This window comes from Sebastes fasciatus, chromosome 18, assembly GCF_043250625.1.
Source record: "Sebastes fasciatus isolate fSebFas1 chromosome 18, fSebFas1.pri, whole genome shotgun sequence".
In the NCBI taxonomy this organism is placed as follows: Eukaryota; Metazoa; Chordata; class Actinopteri; order Perciformes; family Sebastidae; genus Sebastes; species Sebastes fasciatus.
The window spans coordinates 9792545-9814371 of NC_133812.1; the positions used below are offsets into that span (position 1 = coordinate 9792545).

The 21827-nt window shown below is 40.3% G+C and overlaps 1 protein-coding gene across 1 annotated transcript; it reads left to right on the plus strand.

The window, feature by feature from the left end:
• The first annotated feature begins 366 nt into the window (after positions 1-366).
• opn8b (opsin 8, group member b) lies at positions 367-21361 on the plus strand. Its single transcript, XM_074616046.1, has 4 exons — positions 367-796; positions 12245-12538; positions 17172-17500; positions 19389-21361. Exons 1-4 carry the CDS (start codon positions 712-714, stop codon positions 19725-19727), a joined length of 1047 nt encoding a protein of 348 aa, XP_074472147.1. The 5' UTR covers positions 367-711; the 3' UTR covers positions 19728-21361.
• The last annotated feature ends 466 nt before the right edge of the window (positions 21362-21827 follow it).

The following is a 21827-nucleotide window of genomic DNA, read 5'->3' on the forward strand; positions in this document are numbered from 1 at the left end:
CCTCTGTAGTGGACATTTTGTCCACATGCATATCCTCTTACTCTTTTGACCTACTCTATCAACCCCTGATGTATTGTAAAGAAGACATCCTGGGCTTTCCAGTGACATGACGTGTTTTTTTTTTTTAAATCAAGTTGAATGTATTCTTGGTTTAATATCACTCTACAGCCATAATCTGTTCATTTTTTTTGTCTTTTTATGGTCCTGTGTTCCACTACAGTGGACATGCTGTAAAATAAAAAATAAAGTTCAAAAAGCCTACATTGTAAGATTTTCTTTTAACCCTTAATAGGAAGGAAATCACACAAAAAAAGGTAATTGGAAGACTCTTTTTTTACTCGGTTCCCAGGAGGATAAGCCCAAAACGCAGTCCCACAGCAGCAGTGGAGACTCCGGATGGTGGCCCTGCCCTTAAAACGTGATGCCCGTGGCGACGCACCTTCTGCAGGCTACAGGTTTCATTCAGCTGGAGCAGAGAGGACACCAGACAGGACACCAGAGAGGACGCCAGCTGGAGCAGAGAGGACACCAGAGAGGAAACCAGCGCGCTGCTGCGCTGCGCCCAGAGGACCTCTTGCGTCTCAGCCTCCTACTTGAGGACAGATGGATCTGACGCCGGAGCGCATCAACAGCGGCACATTTTGACTTTTTCTTCCCTCCCATGAAGACGGATGATCACTTATCTCTCTGTCATTATTATTCTTCTCCGTTATGACCACAGTCCCAATGGATATCTACTCCTCCACGTTATCTCAAGCGGTGGACATCGGAGCAGGGTGTTATCTGCTGCTTGTAGGTGAGTTCAAAGCCGCGCGTAAAGCTCGAGGAAATTCAATTTTTTGCTGAATTGGCTGCTTGGCTCAGTTATGTGTGAGTGAAAAAATGTAGTTATCCAGGATTTAATTCATTTCCAAGGATTTGGAGACTTGAAAACAGAATCAAAAAGCACAAAATTATATATATTTTTTCTATTTTTACGCACATTTAACTAAGAAGGCTGATGGATAAATGTCTCTTTTATGCATAAAGACCTGGGCAAACTCTACTCCTCATCTTATATCTACACACATTCATCCTATTAATCATGTTATGGGGACAGCAGCACATAATAGGGTCCCCATAGTGTTAACCATTTAAATTTCAAGACTCTTCAGTTAAGATTAGGGTTAAGGCAGGTATTGGTGATGATTAAGGTTAGTCTCCAGAGACTAAGAGTAATTCAATGCAATGTCCTCCAAAGCGACAAAAGCAAATGAGTCTGAGTGTAAGAGGGCAGATGACATGTACCTAATGCCATAATATGTCATATGAAAGGTAACACATTATGGCATTATGCAGTATCTATATATAGTGCTTTAATTGAGTTAATTAGTGGAGATATATTAAGACCATTCATGTGGGCTATAAAGAAGACAAATTCATGAGCAATTAGTCCAGGGCATGCACATTCACCACAGGGTGTCTGAGCATGCTGGGAGATAATTCTCACATTCATTTCCATTTCATTATCCAACAGTAAACCAGCCTTGATCTGAAAATGTACAGCTGTCTTCTACAGATTCTGGCAGCTCACGACTGCTCCCATCCTCCCTCCACGGGAGCGCTCTCCTCTCACACAGCCACTTAGATATAGCAGTAGTAGTAATAATCAGATGACAGACACTGCAGCCATCTATTTCCCCTCTGCTATTCCACACCTGGTATCCGTCTTTATTATAAGGCAGTGAATCTGCTGAACAACCAAAGGCAGACTGAGATTTACGGAGCATAATGGAAGGAGGGTGTTTTGGACAAACACACTGAGTAAATTGGCCAAAAAGCAAACAGACGGCTGACCCTGGAGCAGAATGGGGGCGATACAATAAAATCCATCATGTGATAAAACCTCCATACTGTGATGCGATTTGTTTCCCTGACCTCTTGGTTGACATTCATCTGTAGCTCATCCCTGCTCATTTCTCCAGTTATCCAGCAGAAGGAGTATATGGCTGATTCTGTCTTTCTAGTGCAGTTGACATTAAAGTAAATCCAATATTATTTGGAAAAGTCAACGGATTCAACACCGTTAACTCAAAGGCTATAAGAGCTCACCTCTCAGTGCTCCCTATGACCTTTTTTTGGTGCAATATGACAACATCCAAGATGACATAAGACTACTGACATGTTCTCCTTGTTGAGACGTCAACAAGGAGAACATGATATGAGAGACAAGATTTGGTGTGTTTGCAAACAACAACACAAAAACAGGAATGCTATGAAAGGAATATGGGGTTAGATGACCCGTGGTGCTGTGTCTGTATATAAGTCATTGTCAGTGAGAGAGAGAGAGAGGGTGTTATGGGGAAGATTAAAAAAAGAATGCAAGCAAAAATAACAGGCAGCTCTGTTCTTAGGAGATTAATCTTGCTGGTTTTTGTTGCTGTGTAAATTCCATTATGGGTAAGGGATGATTACTGAGGCATACATTACATTAGTTATTTCACACTTTGTGAGAGCTTTGCCAACGGGTGTCTTTCTGATACAGGTGCCTCATTTTTTATTAAGGGAAATTGGTTTTGAGCATTATTGGCTTATCATACGGTTGTTGTAAATTGAAAATATTCTTTTCTTTAACATAATATCATACATAATTAAAGTGATGAGTGAATAAAGGCTGACATGGGTTCCCCACAAATGGTGGTAACAAAATGATAGAGAAATCTGGATTTTGACTCTGGATGGGCAATTTATTGAACACAAGTTATGAAAGAATAGGTTTAGGCTAATTTATTTATTACAAGATGATAAAACAGTTCTTAATTAAAAAATATTTTTTTAAAAACAGAATGTTAATGCCGACTTGCCACGGATTCTAGACAAAAACTGTAAAATCGGTTAGTAAAACACCTAAGAATCCATAGGACATAAAGGGAACTACCTGAGGGCTACCAGGATGCCCGGACACCACCACACTCATATGCCGTCAACAAAAACACACAATAGCGACAGAGTTGAAAGTGCACACACTTACCACATCACACCATCACATGCAGTGAAGGGAGGAGGCGTGCCACCAGTACACCAGCCTATTGGGCTGGTAGTGACACTAAGGAAAAAAGGGGGAAACAGGTAAGAGGGCAGGAGGGCAGTTTACGCAATAGAGAAAAACGCAAAAACAGTAGCAAACCCTAGCAGTTGGCACCAACATTTCTACAGCCCATCCACCTATTATATCAGCTGGGGCTATTACGAATCCATGTACAAAATCCAGGCACGGATAGCCGCACAGTAGCATACAGTCAGCCGTGGCTATGACAGCCCTAAAATGATCGTCCCCCCATTGGTACCCACATGTTCGAAAGAAACACAGCAAAAATGCCCACTTGGATGCCCCTTTGGTAGATAAAATATGTTAAATGTCTTCTAGGGGGCCCTTCCAGTGGAGAAATTGTGATGAAGTGCCCTCTTGGATGCCTGTATGGTAGATAAATCATGATAAAGTGCCCTCTACGGTGGCCTTAAAATGGAGAAAACAGGATGAAGTGCCCTCTTGGATGCCCGTATGGTAAATAAATCATGATAAAGTGTCCTCTAGGTGCCCTTCCAGTGAACACAATGTGCTAAAGTGTCCCCGACAGTGGTCTTAAGATGGAGAAAAACGTGATGAGGTGCCATCTTGGATGCCCGTATGGTAGATAAAACGTGACAAAGTGCCCTCTGGGTGCCCTTCCAGTGAACACAATGTGCTAAAGTGTCCCCGACAGTGGTCTTAAGATGGAGAAAAGGTGACGCAGTAGGTGTTCATATAGGCTGCCCTATATTTTTTTCACCCCTGCCCCTCAGACAGACCGAGTCCACCACTAATCACAGGCAGTATATACAGTACACACATACAGCTGAATGTCTAGACTACAAGGTATAGTTTACCTCAATGAGATATCAACTCCCAATGCCTTCACTGTAGAAAGCTCCAGCACAGCTAACTATGTATAAAATGTGTTAACGGCGTTAAAATCACCTAATGCCATGTGTTATCGCAACCTCACTCAAGTCTCACTCCCAGCTCATCAAATACCGCCGCATCGGAAACCGACGCACAGAGGCACCCTTTAGGGCCAGTATATGACGAAGCGGGCTTTCAATCAACGCCAACGTAAACTCAACCACAGTGTTATTCGATGGTCGGGGCAAGTGACGTAGTATTAATAGCGTGAGAGTCCGTTCAGGGTGGTGGATGGGTCAAACGAACACAAGACTTTGAACCAGGAGACAGGTGTTTGTGTCCTGCGTGAAACTAAAGGTAACGTTGACTTATTTTGTCACGTCAGTCACTTGTGTTACGTGAATCGCTAGTCACGTTAGTCGCTAGTCAGGGAAGTTGGTGTCAACCACGACCGTTTCCTAACCCTAAGAGGTTGTGTTGCCTAAACCTAACTTCCTGTGAAAACGGAATTTTATTTTGAAGCACTGTCCCCGGTCCGTCCAAACTTAACACAAGAAGGTTACCCCGTGCGTTGGCCTCCGATGCCGAGGGGCACTGACAAAGCGGCGGTATTTGACGAGTTGGGAGTGAGAATGTGTCGGTTATCTAGCATTAAGACAAGCTACTAGTTGTACCTTTAAACTGATTATCCTGCCTACAGGGCCTACAGGCTGCTTAAAGTACCTGTAAAGAGGTAAACTGGTTAATAAAAGTGTTCATCAAGGATAAAACAAGCTGTAAAACATACCATCCAGGAGACTAGCCAGTCCCCTTTGTCACACTGGACACATGCATCAAGAACGTGTTACCTGTATATATCAGTTCTTAATGAGACAATAATGGTCTCCAGGTGAGTGCCTGCCAGTGAGAGAGACAAAAGGCGGAGATTCCATTGAGAGGACAAGCTGAGATGATGGCATTAGCAGGCCGAAAGCCTACCTATCATCACACATAGATAGAATTAGCTCAGTGGTATTGTGAACTGTGAGGACACGTGGTGTCATAACTTGATTTGGTTATTGTGATGAGCTCTCCAGTCGTTTCAAGCACTTTGTTGTGGCAGGAAGGAGTAAAGGGAAGGGTGGATTATATTCATTACATATCTCATCCCTTTTCACTTCTCTGCTTCCAACAAAGGATGAATGTACACACTTACTTCTCTCATTAGCATCGGAATAGAGTGGTATGTCAGCGCTAACATGACTGACCGGATTCAGGTCATTAGGATGAGGAAAGCCTCCTCTCAGAAATGTGACATAATGATGAAACTAATAGTCACACCATAGGCGCAAAAAATATCCTACTGAGTGTCAGTCAATGCTCATTACCAATTTCATAAAACCTAAAAATAGACATTTTAGGGACTGTATGAAAATTATTGGTGTGGTGGAAAAGGAAGGACCTCCCCCGGGAAATTAATGTTTTCTTTGAAACCTCCTCAAGTCTTTGAAAAAAAACTGCAACACCCACCCTTACAACATGTCAAAAGAATATAACAGTATTAAATTAGTACAACTTGTTTAATTGTAGAGCCCAATTTAAACCTTAATATGTTAATGGAATGTCTAATGTCAATGTAACCAAAATACGGAGACAGAACTGTTGTCCTCTGCATATTGTAAGATGCACCTTTTTTAACCTGTGTGCAGGCGAAAGTTGTCTTTTTGATAGTGTGTAATTCATGTAATCATGAAACAGGAAGTATAAAGAGCGGCAAATGCTGTGTAGGGAGGAGGTCGGGGTGGATGAGTGGGTTAAAAAATGTTTCTGTCCGGTGTGAAACCAGAAGTTAACGTTGATTTATTTGTCAATTAACTTACGTACTTAAGTTACGCCAATTCCGGAGTTATTTTAACCCAAACCACAATCTTTTTCTAAACCTATAACTGTTGCCCAAGCCTAACCAAGTCGATCATTTCCTAAACCTAACTAAATAATTTTGTTGCCTAATCCTAAGGAAGTTGTTTCCTGGGAAGACTGAAGTTTATTGTGAAAAGATTGCATGCATGTAACGAGTGGATATTGACACGTGTCGCTTGACATTCGGAAAAACAAACGAAAAACAAGGAATAACTTTTTCGTAAGATATCATACGAACCGCTGTACGAGAATACCTATATTGTAAAGTGAGGCTGAAATTAAATATACATTTAGAACGAGAAACAAATACAAGACGCTCCCCTGCCTCACTACTGTGGTGGAAATTGACCGAATAAGGGAGACCAACAAAGAGAAATTTATCTTTGTATATTTATTAAGCTTTTGCGCAAAAGGACCGAAACCTCTAAAGTGACAGTCAGCGACTGCCGAGCGATCGATGCCGAGTGCATCCTCACCAGGGTTTTTATATGCATAAGATCAAAGAGTCGATGGTTACATTGGTTACATTTGATTTGATTACATACTATAAATGAAGGCACACTTTCAAGCAGGGAATTTCCATAAATGAAGACATACTTTGTCTCAGACATGAAAGAGAAGAGTTAATGTGCAGGCTAGACTATATTTCATCCTTACATCATTTATACAGATCGGGCATTTGATAGAAAAGGACAGTTCATTTACAGTATCAGGGGTTCGAGTACAGTTCAGCGGAAAGGGAGCCAGTCATGAACAGTATAACACAGAGAATCACACTTAATACAAAGGTTATACACTAAATGATAATTTTTCCCTCTACAACTACAACACCTTCAGGCAAAAGAAAAATAACAACACCCTTCTCCTTTTCTGACCCACACTACCCCCTAATCATTTTCATACAGTCCTTTAGGACTAATATTATACACAGTGCCTAGCCCTGACTTTGTACAGGCAAAAGATGGGGTCCAGTATGAATAGTCTCTGCCGGCCTCACAGACATAAATTCATAAATAAATGAATAAAGAATAAATACATAAATATATAATATTGTATATTGAAAATCAGCCCACTCGTGCTATTATGCGTTGTCACAGCCTGGTTTCAGCCTCGAATGATTTGGAGGTTCCAAAGGGATCTTTTGGCTTTTCATTGGAATAATGCATCACATGCATCACATCTCCTTAGTCACAAAGCGACATAAACGTGCACAAGCATCTCGGGAAGACAGTGAGAGTCTTGCCCATGGATGCACACTGCTCTCTCTATATGGTCATTATATATGACTAGACTGCAGAAACAAAAGGATCAACAAGATGTTAAGCTGTGGAGGTTAATCGCTCTAAGGAGTCTTTCTAACAAGATCAAGATCAAGATATTTCTTTTCTTTTATTCATATGATTATTGCTTTAAAACATTTATATGTTTGTATTGATTCATTTCAATTTCAGATGGTTGCTTTTAGCTGGAGAATGAGTGAAGGGAGGTTCACCGGTGTGGGCAATGTTCATAACATCCGTCTGTCTACCTGTCAATCTCCCATTCTTCACCCTCCCCCACTGCTCCCTTCACTCACCCCATCTCTCACGTAATCCCTTTTCAGTCAATATTGTACAATTAGACCATTATTGAGCGCTCCTGAGCATCCTCATCTGACTCCTCTATATATTTTACAGTATAAAATGAATGGTTTACGGCGTAAAACAGTAATTGTATAAATACAGATACAATAGAGTTCAAATACAATTGCCCTTTATTCAACCTCTCACATTTCCACTCACCCATACATAGCCTATATTACACACGCTACGACGATATGTGCCCTCTTTACACACCTCATGATCATGCTTGAGTTTGGTTAATGTTCATAAAATTACTTTTTGCATTTCTGATTCTGTGTATGGACTACCTCACGCAGTCAAACATTGTTAATGTTTGTTAAATTACGACTGTGCGTGTGTGTGTGGTCTCCCATTTTACTGCTATCCTTAAACCAAGTGGTACGAAATTAGATTTCCTAGAGACAATTTGGGATGGCCACCTGCCACTATCGTATAACAATGCATGCTCATGGGGGATCTCTTATTGGGTCTTTAAATTATAGAGTACGGTCTAGACCTGCTCTGTATGAAAAGTGTCTTGAGATAACTTCTGTTATGATTTGATTTTTTAGATGAGAGTCGCGGATTCTGTATTTCATTCATCACTGCATGCAACAGGGGCTTTTTAAGGTCTCCTCGTACTCCTCAGTGAACTTTCTAAGACCCACTTTCCTTGTAAACCTAAGCAGTGAGGATCACTTCAGGTGTCCCCATTGATTCATTTGTGCGGTGAGTGGTTAGAGCAGTTGGCTCGGCTGCACTTCAATGAAAGTGATTATCAGCCAGCTGGAAGTTGTTTGGGTCAGTGGGCTTTGTGCTTAAGTAGTCCGGCAGCGGATCTAGAACAGTTTAGAGTTAGTTTGGGGAAGGTAGATAGTGAGAGCAAGTGAGGTGGCATACTGAATGAGTCTTTCTCAGAGTTAGCGGTACAGAAAAGTGCATTTAGTTTTATCTGCTAATTCTATTTTATCACATTTAATCTCCCAAAGAAGCGACGCAAATGTGGTGCTGACATTAAAACTCTGTTTAATTGAAATGGCTGTTAGCCTACAAATTCTCTGAGTGAATCTCTACCTGCAGAGGTACAATCCCCACGTACAATTTCTCCTGGAAATGTTATCAAGAAAAGTTACCGTGTCAGCAAGGGGTCGGGAACATGGTGGCACTGTAGAGTTCAAGATGCTCAGAAATTATTCATCACCTCTCGAAAGAAGCCTGCAGCTGAACTGATTCACCTTCAAGCTATAGGCAATGAGACTGAGCGCTATAGAGTGTTGCAGGGATGAGGTATTTTTGTGGGCCATCAGGAAGTTAGCATCGCCCAAGACCCCAGTAAGGGCGCCGGGCTGTGAAACAAATTTTCGTAGCGACCAAACGGCGGTACTACAACTTCTGTGTTCGTCACGTGATGCCACTGAGCCCCAAAAATACTTTTTCCCATAGACTTAAACTGTGAAAGAGACGTCTGTAAGTCAGTCATAATTTTTTTTGGAGGTAAATCAACTTCCCAGTATAAACACTTGAATAGCCCTTATTGGTTTATTGCTTTGGGAAAGATAAGTGGGGGAAAAAAATGAATGTACAGTGATAAAAGTCAAGTAAATCGAAAAATGTAATTCAGCTAGTAAAACTTGCAACCTTTACCGTGACCAGCAGAGAAAAGCTAATGCAGCAGCAGGTGGAAGTCCCCAGAGATGTGCTCCATACATTAATGATGGCCATATGGCCTGAGGTGAATCTACCTATAACATTTTAAAGATACAACAGGGACATTCAATTCCCTCTGGGCTGTCTTCCTCTTCTGAGTCAGACCCTGGGGCTAGCTCCCTCAATTCTGGAAATGGGATTGACTGCATTTCTTGTCTCACTGTATAAATTGACACTTTTCTCAGACATGGTGCGAGATGATGTTCAACCGTAACCTTCCTGGGTTGTAAGGTTGGACAGTTGGACAAGGTCAAGTGCTCACTGACAGAGCAGAGAGTTACAGTGGTAGTATTAGCCATTTCCCAATTTCCTGTTCCAAACAACAAAAGACACCTACATTCTACCTCATCAATGGCTGATGTCGAGATCCAGCCATTTTTGTTTTTCTGATTGGTGGTTTTCTTTCCTCTTATTATGCTTCCTTTGTTGCTGAGGGCGATAGACCGGAGGGTCAGGGCTAGAAACGGGCTCCAGTTTGAATGGGAGATTGAAGCTATCTATATGTATATTTAATTATGTAATAACAACATTTCCATTGTGTAACCAGCTTAAAGCAGCAGTAGGTAGAATTTAAGCAAATGTGATTTAAAAAAAAGTTATCTTTATAAAACGGTCACTATGTCCTGACAGTAGTGTGTGAGACAGGTAATCTGAAAAAAAAAATCATGTGCCTCTCTGTCCTCCGGTGCTCCTAATGGCATTTGCAAGATTTCATAGACCGGAGGAAAACAACCAATCAGAGCCGAGCTGGAGCCTTTTTTGCTTCATGCGCTACTGAGCAACTCTCATAGGAATGAATGGGAGCCCGCCTCCAACGCTGTAGCCAGTTCTCTTTATACATCCATTGCATTGCATTGGTTCCCTAGACAAAAAGCCAATGGGGTTTTTCCATTGGATTTTGGATTATTGCAGAAATTAAACTGTGTGGCAAACAAAAGTTTATGATACTTACATGTTATGTTATGCTATGCAGGTAAAGGTTCAATATTTTGAAACTTGTGTTTACTCCACCCTTTAATATCTGTTAATCTAATGTTAGAGCCCATGGTTTAGTGAAAAGGACCTTTTAACTGTTTAACTCTTAGCTGATTCCCATAATTAGTCACTGAATGCTACTGCAGTGAGTTCTCTTTCGTAACACCCAGAAGGCTTTCTCTGCATTGCCGATGGTGGAAGTTACCAAACTCTTGAAGCATATGAATCGGTGCTGGAAAATTGTCAACAATTGAGAACTCAGAAGATTGGCATACGACTTTGTGAGGTGTCAGAAAAGTATTAGGCTTCGCAAACTCATGTGGTAGACGGAACCGCGGTTGGTTTATTGCTTTGGGAAAGATAAGTGGGAAAGAAAATGAATGTACAGTGATAAAAGTCAAGTAAATTGAAAAATGTAATTCAGCTAGTAAAACTTGCAACCTTTACCGTGACCAGCAGAGAAAAGCTAATGCAGCAGCAGGTGGAAGTCCCCAGGGATGTGCTCCATACATTACTGATGGCCATATGGCCTGAGGTGAATCTACCTATAACATTTTAAAGATACAACAGGGACATTCAATTCCCTCTGGGCTGTCTTCCTCTTCTGAGTCAGACCCTGGGGCTAGCTCCCTCAATTCTGGAAATGGGATTGACTGCATTTCTTGTCTCACTGTATAAATTGACACTTTTCTCAGACATGGTGCGAGATGATGTTCAACCGTAAGCTTCCTGGGTTGTAAGGTTGGACAGTTGGACAAGGTCAAGTGCTCACTGACAGAGCAGAGAGTTACAGTGGTAGTATTAGCCATTTCCCAATTTCCTGTTCCAAACAACAAAAGAGACCTACATTCTACCTCATCAATGGCTGATGTCGAGATCCAGCCATTTTTGTTTTTCTGATTGGTGGTTTTCTTTCCTCTTATTATGCTTCCTTTGTTGCTGAGGGCGATAGACCGGAGGGTCAGGGCTAGAAACGGGCTCCAGTTTGAGCCGTCTCTGAGCAGCTGTCAATCACTTGCGAACTACAATCAAACGGTCAAACTATGCAGCGCTGATCAAATACGAATCAATATTCTCTTAATGTAATGCCTATTTCTCACATAAAATGTTTTCAGAAACATCTTGTAGAGTACTGTTTAGCTGTCAAATGAGAAAGTTTGTGACCCGGCAGCCAAGTTTCGATAAGTTCAGGAAATACCAAGCACCGCCTACCAGCCGCAGCAAACTTTCTCATTTTACAGCTAATTTTCTAAACCTATTTTTGTATTGCTATTTTATAGAAGTCTAGTTTTCTCTCAGAGCACTTGAATTACAATATGCTGAAAGGTTATTATGGAATTTTTGCCCAATGATGCCAAAAACATTCTGCCTATACTGCCACTTTAAGCAAATATTAAGCAAATATTTTCTGTAACTATTCCTAAAGTATTACTGTATATTTTGTAGTTGGTTGGCTTAGCGTTGTGCCTCACTTTTGCATGCTGCCAAGTGGAGTTGAGGGTCTTTAGCCAAAACCTGTAACATCTGTTCTGGACCTTCTGCACTATAAAATGACTGAGTTGCCCTTTCTCTTGGCTCCCAGGCAACCTCCATCCTGTGTTTGTTTTACACTTTCACTCACCTTTACATACATTACACACATGACCACTCTGTACCCTTCTCACACACTTCCTCATTATGTTTGATTAATGTGTATTCATTCTGTGTTTGGCCTGTCTGTCTGTCCAGAAGGAGCGCATGCCGTTTTATTTAGGATGCATCAAGTTGAGCAGTGTTCAAAACAAACAGAGGACTGTTTATGTCCTAAACAAGTTGTGTCACCTGCCAGCCCCCTGGCATGTCTTTAGCCTGTCCCATAAAGGAGAAATAATGATGTAATAGCTGTAATGGGAAAAACACAACCCTCCTCAAATCGACTCTATTGCCTGTAGCCTGTAACAGACTGTCTTTGGTTAATTGTCTCTTGAGGTTTGCCTATAGGGACAGAATTACCCAACACAGAATAATAGAAATCTGATAACAACAAAGCAGGCATTTAGTGAATTAAATTGAACGTCATTGTTCATTTAAACTACTTTCTTTTACTCCCCTCTCTGTCTCCTCCTTCTCCGCCTCCTCGTCTTCCTCCTGTCTGTCTCAGCTGTTCTCTCCATCATGGGAAACCTGCTGGTCCTCATCATGGCAGTCAAAAGGTCATCAAGGATGAAACCGCCGGAGCTACTGAGCGTGAATCTGGCAGTGACAGACCTGGGAGCAGCTGTTTCCATGTATCCCCTGGCTGTGGCCTCTGCCTGGAGCCACCACTGGCTCGGGGGAGATGTTACCTGCGTGTATTACGGCTTTGCAGGGTTCTTCTTCGGCCTCGCCAGCATCATGAACCTGACCATCTTGGCCATTGTGCGCTTCATTGTGTCCCTCAATCTGCAGTCACCCAGTGAGTAATTGCAGGGCTCGAAAATGCTGATAAGAATACTACACTAAAAAAAAAAAAAGTGTAAAATAATGGAAATTTTCCGGCAGCAGGGGCGCAAGAAAATGTCTGTTAAAAAACGGAAAAATACTGTCAGTTAATTAACATAAATAAACTGTAAAAAAAAAAGTAATTATCTTTATATAATTAGCCTTTATTACTGTAATTTTAAAAGAAATATTTTACTTTTAACATATATTTATTGTTAGAATAGTCATACACCGTAAAGCTAAGACCATTTACATATAAATCACAAATGAAACATGAAATTTTACGTTGCAAAAGCCCAAATTTACATTAACTCTCAGAAGTTTTGCGAAGAAAATCTGTATTTTTACAAGAAATATTTTTAGAATTCCATGAAATCCTTTTCTTCTAACATAAATTAATTGTTAAAATAGAATCATAAACCTCTAAAAAACTGAATAATTATCTTTAAAAATTATCAAGAAAAGCTTAAATACAGATAATTACGATTGTGATTACAAAAAATAATTAAAAAAATTCTGTCATTTTGAAATACAGACAAAAAATGTAAAAAAAAAAAAATGTTTACAGTGTACCTGGTATTTTAAGAGTTATCAATTGGAGAACATAAGGAACTTGGTATACTCATGAACCTTATTTTCTATGCTCCAAGAGAAAATGCCATCGTTATTCAAGGGGCAATTATCCCTGTGGCGAAGGATTCAAGCAGTAGTGATGAAACCTTTTAAAGCTAATAAAACTTTATACCATTTTTCAGTCACTCTCCAAGCTTTTCAATAGCTGTACTTCAAAAAGGAAAAATAACAAAATGTACTTTGCATGCAAGACGGCAATTGCTGCATCTACTAAATGTTTCCAACAGTAATATGTAAAATCGTCTTTAAGTAGAAATATGTCTACATTAGATTTTAATTTTCTTTTAACACTGTTTTACTGTGAAAACTGTTTGAGCAGCCTGTAGCAAATAAGCACGTTTCCCAAAAAATGTCTTTGATGAAAAATTGTTTAGATGCCCCAGGTGATCACTTTTTTTCTATATGATTAACAATTCAGGTATATTGCCAGCCAGCCTCGCTCATTAACTTCATGCCCTGACACTTGAAAGTATATCGGAACATACTGTACTGACAGCTAACCTTCTTCTTACTGACAAACATAATGGCAGCTCTGTGTCTGAGATAAACAGACTGGTTTGACAGTGCAGACAGGAGATGTAGGAATTACCAGTATGGAAAGGTTTAGGCTCTTGTCTCCGGCTCACCAAGAAGTGGTATCAGGTGGGTGTAGCCAAGTTGAACAGTCCCATCATATAGAGAGAAAAAGCCCACACACTGTCAAATTATTAGAGGAGCTCTTCAGATGCAAAAAAATTTCATTTTAGTTTGTAGCCAAAAGGTGTGAAAAAGTGGATGTTTCAGATATGAAACTATCATCAGCACAACTTCTAGACCATGTCATTCACCAAAACAGCACTTAGAAGTCAGGTGGAAGGTAGTAAGAGGTGTGTGATTGAACGATGAACGTCTTACAAGGATGTCTGAATAAACATACAACACAAATATATACAGAATACACCCACATGCATATATCTGCATATGCAGTACTGTATGTATGCATAAAAACATACAAAAAACGCCTGATGGGCTAGCTTACATAAACCTCCTAAACAAGGCTCACATTATGAGAAATATCTTATGAGCATTAGGAATAATTAGCATGCAAGAACTAAAATGGCAGTCAGTTTAGGGCTCTAGGGGGAAGACAACAATAACACATTACCAAAAATCAGGAAGACCCTCTGGATGTGTTGTCCTCACATGAAAACAAATTTTGCATCCATGTGGTCTTTATGAAAACAGTCGGTCTGAAATGCTCCGTTTGAGCTCCTGCCCTGCTCTCCGGAAAAGCCCAGTCTGCTCTGATTGGTCAGCTGGCCAACTGTTGTTATTGGTCAACTGAACCAAACTCTTCAGACTCCGCTCCAGCTCCACTCTAACTAGACTTTGCTTGAGGACGTGCCAAACTAGCCGCCAGGCAGGTATTATGCAAATGTGTTACATGGTGACATCACCACGTTACGGAAGAAAAGGCGGAACTTCAAGCAAGGCATTTCAGGCCGTTCAGGCGCAGAGTTTCTGTGAGGGAGAGTAACTCCCTTTGGTGTGGACTTTGGGCTTTGTAACTTTGCAGACCTTTTACATGCACAAAAACTATAAAACATTAAAAGAAAGGGAAAAAGCATAATAGGTCCCCTTTAATGAGAAGTTATTTCAAATTTGTCATTTTAATGTCTTATTGTAATCTACTCCATACATCCCTACAGTATGTTTGTGTGACTGATCCAAACTGTCTTATGCCCAGGTGATTGTCTTAATACACATATATGTCTATGCAGATATTTACTTGTCTGTGTTTGTGCATGTGTGTGCATATATAGGCTACAGTACATACTATAAAGTATGGATATGTATATTTAACCAGACACCATTGCCTTTTTAAATCATGCCTATCTAGTTGACGAGTTCATAAATGACACCTTCATCCCTGATAGTATATTTAAGTCTGTAAAGTTACACGGTCTGTGAACAAAGCTGACAATGGTATTATGTCTAAAATGTTCACTTTTTTATTTGACATTTTGTCACCTTTTGAATATGGAATTTCATTTCCCGTTTCTCTGAATCTAAAGTGCCCAATGTAACTCCTGTCAGTGTGTGCACAGTTTTCTATGCTAGGGCAGTCAGCTCAGTCAGGTCTTATATATAAGCAATTTGTATTTTTCTCTATTATTAGGGCTCTCACATCTTGCTTTGATCCTTGCAGTATACATGTAATCTTCGAAAATTCAGGAATATACAGACGTAGGCAAAGTTGTTGGTAACGTTCTGTTAAAGAGAGAAAAACCCACAATGGTCACTGAAATAACTTGAAACTGACAAAAGTAATAATAAATAAAAATTCACTGAAAATTAACTAATGAAAATCAGATATTGTTTTTGAATTATGGTTCAGCAGAAACATTTAAAAAAACAAACTAATGAAACTGGCCTATACAAAAATGATGGTACTCTTAACTTAATATTTTGTTGCACAACCTTTTGAGGCAATCACTGCAATCAAGTGATTTCTGTAACTCTCAATGAGACTTCTGCACCTGTCCACAGGTATTTTGGCCCACTCCTCGTGAGCAAACTGCTCCAGCTGTCTCAGTTTTGAAGGGTGCCTTCTCCGAATGCATGTTTCAGCTCCTTCCACAGATGTTCAATAGGATTTAGATCAGGGCTCATAGAAGGCCACTTCAGAATAGTCCAATGTTTTGTTCTTAGCCATTCTTGGGTGTTTTTAGCTGTGTTTTGGGTCATTATCCTGTTTAAGGACCCATGACCTGCAACTGAGACCAAGCTTTCTGACACTGGGCAGCACATTTCGCTCCAGAATGCCTTGATAGTCTTGAGATTTCATTGCACCCTGCAGAGATTCAAGACACCCTGTGCCAGTGGCAGCAAAGCAGCCCCATAACATAACCGAGCCTCCTCCATGTTTCACATTAGGTACAGTGTTCTTTTCTTTGGATGCTTCATTTTTGCGTCTGTGAACATAGAGCTGATGTGACTTGCCAAAAAGCTCCAGTTTTGTCTCATCTGTCCAAAGGACATTCTCCCGGAAGCTTTGTGGCTTGTCAATATGCATATTGGAAAATTCCAGTCTCGCTTTTTTATGATTTGGTGTCCTCCTGGGTCGTCTTCCATTAAGTCCACTTTGGCTCAAACAGTGACGGATGGTGCGATCTGACACTGATGTACCTTGACCTTGGAGTTCACCTCTAATCTCTTTGGAAGTTGTTCTGGGCTCTTTGGTTACCATTCGTATTATCCGTCTCTTCAATATGTCATCAATTTTCCCCTTGCGGCCACGTCCAGGGAGGTTGGCTACAGTCCCATGGACCTTAAACTTCTGAATAATATGTGCAGCTGTAGTCACAGGAACATCAGGCTGCTTGGAGATGGTCTTATAGCCTTTACCTTTAACATGAAGGTCTATAATGTTCTTTCTGATCTCCTGAGACAACTCTCTCCTTAGCTTTCTGTGGTCCATGTTCAGTGTGGTACACACCATGATGCCAAACAGCACAGTGACTACTTTTCACCCTTTAAATAGGCAGACTGACTGATTACAAGTTTGAAGATACCTGTGATGCTAATTACAGGACACACCTTAGTTTAATATGTCCCTATGGTCACATTATTTTACATCTTTTCTAGGGGTACCATCATTTTTGTATAGGCCAGTTTCATTAGTTTGTTTTTTTAAATAATTCTGCTGAACCATAATTCAAAAACAATGTCTGATTTTCATTAGTTAATTTTCAGTGAATTTTTATTTATTATTACTTTTGTCAGTTTCAAGTTATTTCAGTGACCATTGTGGGTTTTTCTCTCTTTAACGGAACGTTACCAACAACTTTGCCTACGTCTGTAGCTTCTCTCTTTTGCATGAAATGTAAGCTCCTCCACATAAGTATCTTAATAAAGGACCACCTGTTTGTAGTGTGCAGTGTGGTTAAACAACAGAAGAAACCATAACAACCAACCTTTCTTTTTCTCTGCAGAAGAAAAGATCAGCTGGAGGAAGGTGAAGATGCTGTGCATGTGGACGTGGCTGTACGCTCTGATCTGGTCTGTGTTCCCCATCCTGGGCTGGGGGCGCTATGGCCCGGAGCCCTACGGCCTGTCCTGCTCTCTTGCCTGGGGACAAATGAAACATGAGGGCTTTTCTTTCGTCATCTCCATGTTCATCTTTAACCTCCTCATGCCTTGTGTCATCATCTCCGGCTGTTACTTTGGCATCGCCATCAAACTCTATTTCACCTACAAAAAGTCGATGAACAACAACAGCCGAGTCCCCAATATTATCAAGCTCCATCGAAGGCTTTTAGTGGTGAGTCACTCTTTCTGATGAGACAGCGCTGTTATCATGTGGACTCTCAGTGTAGGTTGCCTTAATACACCAGTTTGTTCTTGGGGGGCTTCAATACTGAATTAAACAGGTTCTTGATTATATGGACAGTGGTCTGCTATTTAAGGATGGCTAAATGGACATTGTGAAATAACATGATGTGCGATATTGCAAATGCAAACAGTCACAGTGGCTGCTTATGCAATAAATAACTTGTTAATGTGTTATATTGATGGTGTACAGCTACAGAGCAGTGCTTCGCCATCAGGACGTCAAAGAGAACTGCAAGAGTAGTTTAGGAGGTTTTTTCCTCTTTAAATGGACATATTGATCCCCACCTACTCGTAATAGATGGACTAGTGAGATACTGCAGTGCATTAGGCTTGAGAGGATTAGGAGGGGGGCCAAACAAGAACCAAACAAGAACTGGTGTGGGTGGGAGTGGGGTTTGCAATAGATAAACACAGAACACTGTTAACACTACCCCCAATTGTTTATGTTGCAAAGCTTGTGCTATTGCTGTGGACTGTGGCATTAAGGAGGTTGCTTTGGAAGAGTAAAAACAGAGAAATTAAAGAGACAATGAGAGAGAAACAAAGCAAGATGGATGTTTACTAAATGGCATATAACAACAGAAGGACGACAAGAAAATGAGGGGGGAAAATTCTCTCGGTTAGAGATTTGATAATCATGAAAGAAGTCAAAGGTTACCTGTGGTGGGATGACGCCTCCGCAGATGACCAGGATCCTTGAGGAGCTCCGGCACCAGGGTCTTGTGTCCCGCGGCAAGCGTGCTGATCAATATAATGCGGTGCAATACCAACACCAGAAAGTACTTTATTTCATAAAAATTTTATCCAACCCTCTTTGCATTATTTAACTACTCCACTGAAAAATATTCAGAACAGTGGTACAGCTACTGATGTAAGCTGCACCACTGTAAGCTATCAAAGAAAATATAGATGCATCCTGAGCAACTTCAAATCAGGGAGTCATCAGGATTTTACACATTACATTGATCAACTCATATGATATCCAGCATCGGAATCTGAGATTATCTGGGTGAATTTGAGGATATCACAAGAGGTTTTTTGAACTCTTGAAATCAACCAAACAACAATATAAAAACAACTGACTGTAAATCTGTATCTGCAGCATGTAATTTAACTTTAAAGAGCAATGAAACACCGCCCTTCAGCCAATCAATAAAGTCACGAGGTATGGCGTCAGAGAGTGGGGCTCGGCTGTAGGTTAGCTCAGTTGCACCCCCACTTGGCTTGCTAACACTAAGGAGTGTTATATGAAGAGGAGAGTCTTTCCACATTGTTTTGCCCTCTGAGGTCATTGAAATGTCCGGTATGACATCATCAAATAGGGTTTACATTTTTTTTGGGTGGTTCTAATTATACTTTAACACAGAGAATGGAAGCAGTCAAACTGCTTATAGACCTGTCTCACAGCAAATATTTGAACTTGTCATAGCAGTAAAAAGCACAGGTGCAACTGCCTTTGTTCCATTTGAGTGTGTCTGTGAGCTCTGCAGTACAGTTAGCGAGCAATAACAGGACCCTGGTACTGACACACCTGAATGGAATGGAAATGATTACGGCTATTAGTTGCACCTGCGTCTAACAAATCTAAATGTCAATTTTACAGCTACAGAGCAGTGCAGTGCTTCGCCATCAGGACGTCAAAGAGAACTGCGAGAGTAGTTTAGGGTTATGTTCAGAATTCGTCTTTCAAATTTTACTTTCCACACACACACACCTATAGTGTATATATTGCCAGGTACATATTTGAGGTCGAGATAGATTTTTATTTTCACATCTTATGGGATTTTTACTGACTCTGTCCTCCTGTTCTATTGCAGATCGCTGTGCTCACCAGCTTAGGCTTCATGGTCTGCTGGTCGCCCTACTCCATGGTAAGCCTGTGGTCTATCTTCGGTGACAGTAGCACCATCCCACCTGAAGTCAGTCTACTGCCGTGCATGTTTGCAAAGAGCTCCACCGTATACAATCCTATGATCTACTACATCTTCAGCCAACACTTCAAAAGGGAGGTAAAGCAGCTGTGGCTGTGCCCCGGCTCTAATCCGTGCCACGGGTTAACGTCCAACAGCATCAACGACACCGACATGTATATGGTTAGCGCAGACATCAAGTCCAAAGCAGAAGTACTGTCGACTTTGCCGGAGATCGCGGAGTGAAAGACAGAGATTTTTTGGATTGAAAGACAAGAACTTTGTAGTCTCATAATGTGTTATCTCACAAACGTTACTGTACTTGCTTTGTATTTTTTTCCCGAGTACAATGGTGTGTGCTATTATAACATAACAAGCAGGGTAATGCTGGCCTCTTTTGTGTGTGGCCACGATGAATGAGAGGGCATGTTTGCACAATATGTTAAATGCTGTGGAAATTCAGCCAACTAAGCTATAGATAAGAGTTAACTGTGCTTACAGCTGACTAAAAAAATAAAAAAACGTTGTAGCCCTGAAATAGAGGCCAACTCACTGTTGAGTAATGATGTGAACTAAGCAAGTGGCAGCCTCACGGGGACTAAAGAAAAATAATTTTAACACATTACAAACCAAAGGTATGACAAAAAAAAACGTATTTAGAGCACAGATAAAGAGTAGGAAAAGAAGACATGTTTACTTAAATGCTTCAGGTTCAATCTGTGATAGATGCTTGTTTGTTTGAAAAATAACTTTTTGATAATTTTGTGACAACAAATCAGTATTTTCCAGAAAAAAAACAAGAAAAAAATGACTTTCAGTTCAGGAATAATATTTACCAACTAGCTACTGTACTGTATGAGCTAAATGTTCATTAAGTGAAAACTGGAAGATCATGTTTCATAAGTCTGCCTCTAAAAATGTTTACAAAAACAACACATACTGTCCATGTTTACTATGTCTAATGGATGTATGTTGGCTTCTCCTATCGTTTCATCAGATATTATATTTTAAGGATAAAACTGTCATTAATATTTCATTATTTTATTACCAACAAATTTGGATCAAAACTAAAAATTGTATTTATCCTACTAACAAGTATCAACCGTATCACGTAGTCGTCATTAGCAGATTGAGTTAGCTCAGTTACCATCAACCTTGATACTTTGAAGTGGATGAGAAGTCCTATGGTTGCTCAGAACTGTAGAAAGTTTCAACATCTATTTCCATGGCAACTGGACAAACTCAGTCCGCCAATGAGAACCGTGTGATGCAGTTGAAGGTCCCAGAACAAACGAGTAAGTGGACCTTGAGCTTTGTCAGTATCAATGGAGTATTACGGCACAAAGAAATAAGCTATCTCATGCTTTGTCTATACAGTCAGTGCTTGTTTATAGGATATTTCTCTTTTGGCCTTTCATTGGATTGGATCTATAAAAAATATCAAATAAAGCTTTATCCCTTTAAACCCTTTGCAACTTTGTGAACATTCAGAACTATGGAGATAAAAGCTCTTTTAGAAATCAGTGTGTAGCTGATTTTCATGTCACCAGGGTGTTAAAAACCAGTGTTTTGTTGCCTGAACCTAAAGAAGCCTTTTTGTTTGTGTTCAAAACGTGACGTTTCATTCAGTTTTACATGTTAGAACGTGTTGCTTTTAAGTTTCATTTTCACAACGTAGTAGGCATAGTAGGCCCCTAATGACCCACTTCTATGGTGCTTATAGCGACTGATAACGCCTATTTAATGGCCTGATAACAGTCGAATCGGGTCAAATCATGATATTCTACTGCCTGTAGTCACTGCTACAGAACAACAGCATATTATTGTATATAATTCAGACTGAAAAAAGGATTTCTGTGATGATAGTAACTTCATGTCACATACACGAGAACTACTCTCGCCTTGCTTTACACAAGGCATATTTTTTTTCCTCATATATTCACCTGCAATCTCGCAATTCCTGTTTCAAGCTTTCGCTTTCATTGAGCTTGACTAAATGTGTAGCTTTTTTTTATTGCATCTTGTACTGCTGACTGTTGAATTATTTCTAAAAAATTGTGAATGTAGAGCTATGAACCTTGAGTTTATTTGTGTGTGCAATCCATTGGTCATGTTTGAAAATAAACACTGACTGAATACAATAAAATAGTGGACAATAAATTCACTATGATAGTATCACTCAATCACACTGCAAGCCCCCGTTAGAAAAAAATTCTCATCCTGAATTCCAGTCAGATAACTTTTTGGGACTTGCATGCAGTCACCTTTCAGTTTCTTGAATTCTGACATTTAAATCTGTTTTTTATCTCAACTTCAAGACAGCCGGAGCTCGGCGCGCAAAGGATG